The sequence below is a fragment of the Globicephala melas genome, chromosome 3 (assembly GCF_963455315.2).
Source record: "Globicephala melas chromosome 3, mGloMel1.2, whole genome shotgun sequence".
Taxonomy (NCBI): domain Eukaryota; kingdom Metazoa; phylum Chordata; class Mammalia; order Artiodactyla; family Delphinidae; genus Globicephala; species Globicephala melas.
In genome coordinates this window covers 89,442,835-89,449,733 of record NC_083316.1, presented here as the reverse complement: position 1 = coordinate 89,449,733, position 6,899 = coordinate 89,442,835, and the positions used below count along the sequence as shown (strand labels likewise).

The window sequence follows — 6,899 nt, the reverse complement described above, 5'->3', positions numbered from 1 at the left end:
TATTGGACGGTGCTGCTCCAGACAGAAGGAACTATTTCTAGTTCTTCAGGCTTGCTGTTACCATGTCCTTCCTCATTCTGGTCTTTTACGGAGTACACGCATATTGTTCTACCTCCTAAAGTCAAATGCATCTTTTAGGAACTATTGATATTTCAAGCCTACCTCTTCTATGAAACCTTTCCTGAAATGGAAGCTAAGTGTGCTTTCTACTTCCTTTAAATTTGCACATTTGTTTTTTCTCAGCAATATTTCGTACTGTATTTTGCCTGCCTAGAATCCATAGTATCCCAGTATCCAACTCCCTTTCCTCTGGTTGTAGAATCCCATTTTCTATGAGATGGGGGATGATGAGAGGACTATTTCTCACGCTTTTTGCCCATGGGGTTCAGTTGAACCTAACTCTACCCTTAGCCACCATCATTAGGATATGAGCAAGATGACGGCCAGTACTGTCAATCCCAGGACATTTGCTGAAAATGTGGATGAAGGTGCTCTTACCAATGGGGTCACTAAGCCGGCTGGGATGCAAGTCTGAGTCTGCTGGTAGCCATCTTGCCATCAAATGTGCAGTCCTTGCCTGAGAAGAATAACTCAGAGGAAAGCAAAACATGAGAAAAAAAACATATCCTGGATGACATCACCTTGGAGTCGGCTACAGCTGTATTTGGAGTGCTGTCTACCCTTGAACCTTAGGTACTAGGGACAATAAATCACCTGTTTTTGCTTAAGCCAGTGTACGTTGAAGGAGGCTCGTCCATTACCTCTCTTCAGGCATTCTCTATATAGGCTATACGGCAGCATATGTCATAGGGTCCTCCTCCCACTCCCCTTTGGGCCACTACTTCAACCATTCACAGCCACAATCACCCTTAGTTGGTTTCACATCGCAGCTCTGTAGGAGGAATGTGAACATATGCCCACCTACACAAAATTTTTCTTTACCAGTTTTAACATTCAAATGATTTTGACATGCTGACCATCAAATATGCAGCCAAAAATAATTTTCACTATCTGACGATGAAATTAGTATTTTTATTAATATTTCTCTAGGGTTTTATAGCTCAGTATATACATATTACAAATTGATTAATCTCTTTACTTTTTAAGTCACTCAAAACAAGTCCAAACTTCCTAGTCAGCATGTATCGTTTGCCTGGGTAACCCATATGTACCTCTGGGATATTTATCCCTCCCCCTCCCCCACCTCCTGGCTTTGAAGGAATTCCCCCCAAACCACTAAGTTGTGTGCTGGTCTGGGCCAGCAGGCTGGCAGAGTGCCTCCAGATTCCACTCTTCCAACACACCTTACCTTCCGGATCAGCTCACACGGACCTTCTTCATTTCACATCTTGGTTTACTCTCATCTTATCCTGGAATACATGGAATGTGACCACAATTCTCGCCCTGCTCATTGGTTCAGAAGGTCCTACAGGCACAGCGTTCCTGGGAAGGTTCCTGGACTCCAACCTCAAAGCTGACCCCAAACCCAGATGTGAAACTCACTATCACCCCCACCTGCTACTTGCTTGCTAAAACTATCTTTTCTAACTAGAATGGACTGAAGAAGGAGCGATTCATTCATAATGGAAGAAAGAACAAGCCCTCACACCTCCACCCTACCCCTCAAAATGTTTTAATATATCTTGTTTACAAAATAGGACTTAAGAACTACTCTAGAGGACCATGTGCATGATAATATTTATCTTTTATTAGATATATTACATATTCCCAAAAAGATATAAAATCTTCCAAGAGAAAATATCAAAACCTATTGATTTCAAGGTAAGCAACATAAACAAAATGAAAGCAAAGAATTTCTTCCAGAAAAAGGAATGTGAAAACATTTCAGCACAAATACAACAAAGACATGGGAAGGTAATTACAATGTTTTACATTTTACAGCATTTTGTTTTAATCAGTATTTGTAGAAAACAAGGATGCTGAGTTCTCAAACACTGTAGTTATAAGCACAAATTAAATTTTCAGAAAAAAAATAAGAGAAAGTAATGAACTACTGAACATCTGAAATAATAAATGTAATAAAACATAAGCAAACAAATATGCCACTGAGATCACAACTGAAGTGTTTGATTTTTAGCGTGTGCCAGGGTCACTAAACCATTTAATCAGTTCTTGACCACAACCCAAAGCAAAAGCATCCTCTCTTCATTTCCCTGATGATTTATTCTAAAAATAAAAAGCAGAAACTTGCTGGCAAAAGAGAATTTCTGCTTTATCTGTGAGCAGCTGGTGGCAACACACACTGAATAAGACCCCAACCAAACACGGGACAGATCCATCTCAAACAACCGGGAGTGGCAAAACCACTATTATTGCATCAAGATTTTTTTATTTCAATTGATCAGAAATTCCAGAACAATTAAGCACACCCACTTAAACCACAGAACACAGTGAACTCCTATAGGAAGGTTCTACATTTAAGACACAACGAAAATACTGATCTCATTCCTGGGATTTGCTTCTGGTAATCCTAACACCTGTAGATGTCCACAAAAAGGAAGCTTTTTTTTTTTAAAGTTGTTTATCCCCCCAAAATGAGGAAGAAAACTTACAGTACATGTTTATTGCATGAAATTACTCCCTTGTAATATCTCGATCAACACTAGTATTGTTTCCTTAATAATTAAAGGAGAAAGAAGTTTATGAATTTAACATAACAATAATCTTAGGAGCTGCATCCTGACTGAAAATCCAGATGATAATCAGACTACATGATAACATAGAAATTGTGTTTTATTTCTGTATGAAGATGTTGGAATGGCAGGAGGTATAATGGAAGTTTAAAGTCAGGTAATACTAAATCTATTAGTTAACACAAAGAGAATTTTCAGAAGTGCATATAGTCAAGAATCCTTTCTATGCTAAAACTGAATCTTCTAAATGTTGCTAATGTTGCTTTTATTTTAATGTCAAGTTCACGATGATCCCAAATAAATTTTATCAAGAGTACTGTAATGGCACATAGGTTTAGAGCTTCACTTTGAGGTTAGCATGTACAAAAGTCTGGAATTCACTGAACAAACATACTCTTTAATAAGATAAATTATGATGAGCTACATGTAAGTGGGTTTAAAACAGGGTCTATTTTAAAGCATTCTCTCTTCAAAATGGTGAACTCCTGTGAAACGGAAACAGCATGTGGATTCTGCATGTTACAAAATCCTTGCTTCACGTTGCAGTCTCCTTGGCAGCAGCATATTTTACTTAACAATATTTTTCTTCCTTCTTTTGTTTTCTGACATCTCAGTACATTCAAATAGTCAAAATGTTTAAAGTAACATCACCACAAATTTAATGAAACAGATCAGAACGTGGCCAGCATTGTCAGGCAAAAATTATACAATTTATGTGTCATAGAAAGTACCCACCCCTCCACCTCCCCCCAGCCTCTTCCCTTCCCCCAACCATAATATGGACACCAAAAGATTTAACAAGACTTATAAAAAAATAAGGCACATTTATTCTGATACGATAATTTTAAAATAGAAAACCCCTTCTCAGAACATCTGTATTCAAATGAGCTGTGTAAAAAGACACCTTGTGGTACCTAAAAGAGGTCATGGTACCTATGGAATTGCTTCTTCTATTTTAGTGACAATGGAATAAATTGCACCTATCCCACACTGTCAAGTAATGAAAATATGCCTCTTTGTCTACTACTGAATGAGTCAAAATCTGATATTTCTGGAAATACTTACAAAGGGTAGGAGGGGAGGGGTCAAGTGGTACAAGTGGTAGAAAAACACATAGTCAACTATGTATAAGGGTTGACGGATTGCACTTTTCCACATATTTCAACACATAAAATTTTTCTAACATGTATGAATGATTGCAACCATTTTGGCCATTAGCTATTACCCACCAGCTTTTTATTCCATTTTGGTAAAAATGGGTATTTTTGTAAGACTAACAAAGGGTCAGCAACATGAATACTTACAACAATCTCTTCACAACCCCCAACACAGATATAATTAGTTAACATTTAACCTGAGATACAATCTGTTGAGAGGTTGTCTTTAGACATTTCTTTGTTTGTTGCATCAATTCATACTGACGATGGTAGTTCATGGAAGGAACTTAAAAAAAAAAAAAGTTTATAGCATGGCTTTTTTTTTTTTTTCCTCTCTTACTGTACTGGTTTAAAAAAAAAAAAATCACAGATTTCATGTCCTCACAGTAGCCAGAAGCTAAAATAATGTGCTTCTTTATTGCACGTCAAACCAAGAAGTGTATAAAAGCCAATGCTTCCCAATCCAAATCTGAAAGCCAGGTTCACCTCAACTGGATTCGGAATGTGCTGATTTCCATGGGACTCAAGTTGATCTCACTTATATTTCGGGCGTCTGGAGGTGAATGCATCAAGGATAATGACGAAGGTATGAGACTTACAACAGTAAACTTGTTAAAAAGTTTCTGTACCAATATCTAAAAAGTAAATGATAAAAAAATTGCACGTTTAGAACAACTTTGTAGAAAGATTAGTAGCGCATCTATATATTCAGTGGGAGAAAAAGTGAAAAGTATGTTTGAAGTTCCCTTTTAATGAAAAATAAGGGGAAGGGGAGGGAGATTAAATCCACCTCTACATACTTGAACGTGGAGACTAACCCTGGAGGGAGACACAGGAAACTGTAACGGGAGGATGATGGGCTCTGGATTCCTTTTCTGTTGCTTGAGAACACATCAGGTGCAGGGGCCATTTTTTCAATAAAAGAAAGCACATCTATAGGCCAAGAAGCTTTAAACACATCTATATCCTCTTTCAGTCAATACTTACCCCTAACAGTGGTGCTCATCCACCATATTCCCTGTGCCCAAAGAGCCGGGAGATAGGACACAGGCTGCCACAAGGAAGGCCCATCATGTCAGTGAGTCCCATTTATAGGGTGGGGAGGTTGTTTAGAAAATACTGTCCTCACTTCTAGCAGGTTATTCTAATATGTCTCTCTGGATCGTATAACCCCCTAAAGACTCAATGCCTTAATGTTTGAGTACAAATGTTCACAAGCAAGTATTCTCAGATCATCACTAATAAGGGAGAGTGCAAATGTAATGAAACAAAGATATCAGTGCTTTCTTAGCACCAACCACATACAGGGTGAGGAACAGAAATGCAGAAGCTTATCTATCTAAGCAGATTTAGGCCCCCCTACTATATTTTCTTTTCTTTTTGGGTCCTATGCACATACTAATTTTGTAAGGCTGGAACTGAATTACTTGAGTCTGGTCTACACTATGTCTATTAGGTTTTGGAGAAGAGCTGGGTCCCCTGAGCTGACTTGGTGGAGGAGACCCGCCAGTGTGCTAGAATCAGCCCAAGCATCTTCTTGTAGTTACAGCTAGCTCAGAGCCACAGGCATAAGATTGGAGGCTGATTTGCTTCCAAGGAGAGTTCTCTGATGAGAACTGTCAGCAAGACCGCCTTGAAGTCAGAAATGCGCAGCCACCAAGCAGTGGTCAGCCTGAGGATCTGTTTGGTCTGCAGAGTGTGGACTCATATGCAAATCTTGCTTAATCAGAAGATCTAGCCCTGCATCTTTCCCCTGGGGAAACAACTGACTGGAGCTAAGTACAGCTGCCCTGGGGTCTTCGGTTGAGTTATCCCACTGGCCACAGTCTCATTGCTCCCTCTCTTCCCATACTGCAAGCCAGCACCCCACTTTAGTTACTGTAAAACTTGTCTTGGCCCCTGTAGGACTTGGGTTTGCCACCCCTGAACTGGATCATACATGACCATGTCCGAGAGAGGTGGAAATGAGGGGGTGGGCAGGAAGAAGGTGCTATGCAGGTTGGAAATGGAAGACCTAAGAATCGATGAGGACACTGCCTTCAAACGTGTACATGTTTGCCTATGCATTTTAATGGTGACAAGAAGAGACTGAACGTTAAGAAAGGGCTTTCTTAAGATGGGGAAACTTGAACTAATTTGAAGTTGAGGGGAATGAGTCAGCGAAGAGGCAATGAAACATCTCATTGTCAAGATTATCTGCAGAAAGTAAGGATTTCAAAGCACACTAACTCAACAAGCAAAAATAAGCTTTCAGCTCACCTTTCCCTGGGTAGTGGAACAAAGCAGCCCCGTGTCTCTGCTAGAGAAGCAGCAATCAAACCCCTTCCTGTGGAGGATCAAGGCTGCCTCATTGGAATGCTTGCCATCCACCTGCAAATGAGCAGAGCGCCAACACGCCACGGTGACATTAAGGCAAATACTGACACTATTGCATACCCTTGACGTCAGTGTCCCCAAACCACAAATGCTCATTTTATTGAAAAGTGAATCCAGGCAAATCCATTTCCATTCAGGTTCCATGCTCACTGTGCCCACCCACCCCCTGCTACACTCCCTCCCACAAGGAGGCAGGTGATATTATGTTCTAAGAATCCCTGTTAAGTCACTCAAGCCTTGGTTTCCTCCATAGTTCCTGAGGACGTGGGTTATCTTTCGTCCACATATTATATATCGTTTTATCAAAGTTCCTTCAAATAAAGCATTTTATTTTATTTTTAATAAATCCATCAACTGAATAAAGTATACCTGAATTTAGTCCTTATCTTGTCATTGAATGATATATTATCCATCTTAAAACTGAAACATGCTTCTTCGTTGAATACTAATTTTTGCTAATTGCATTAACATTTTTAATCTTTAATGTACTGGTTCATTATTTTTATATAAGAGGCATTTAAATTGAATTAGTTATGCTTATCACTTGCTAAGCCAACCACATTTATTAGATTGATATATCATTTAAATTCACATTACAGAAGCTATTCTTCTTGTGCAGGCAAAAAGGAAAATACTAAACATGGCAAGTCAGCTACAGGGATCAGTATACAGTTTCTTGCAATGAAATTTCTTGCACCCATTTAAGTAGCAA

General features: G+C 39.2%; 1 protein-coding gene across 1 annotated transcript in view; it reads right to left on the bottom strand.

The window, feature by feature from the left end:
* Window positions 1–1,694: 1,694 nt before the first annotated feature.
* MAN2A1 (mannosidase alpha class 2A member 1) overlaps window positions 1,695–6,899 on the bottom strand; it is a 161,888-nt gene continuing 156,683 nt past the window's right edge. The window contains exons 21-22 of the mRNA XM_030869905.2: window positions 6,071–6,181; window positions 1,695–4,446 (exon numbers count right to left, since the gene is read on the bottom strand). Coding sequence (XP_030725765.2) covers window positions 4,294–4,446; window positions 6,071–6,181 — 264 coding nt within the window. The 3' untranslated portion in view covers window positions 1,695–4,293. The remainder of the gene's footprint in view (window positions 4,447–6,070; window positions 6,182–6,899) is intronic.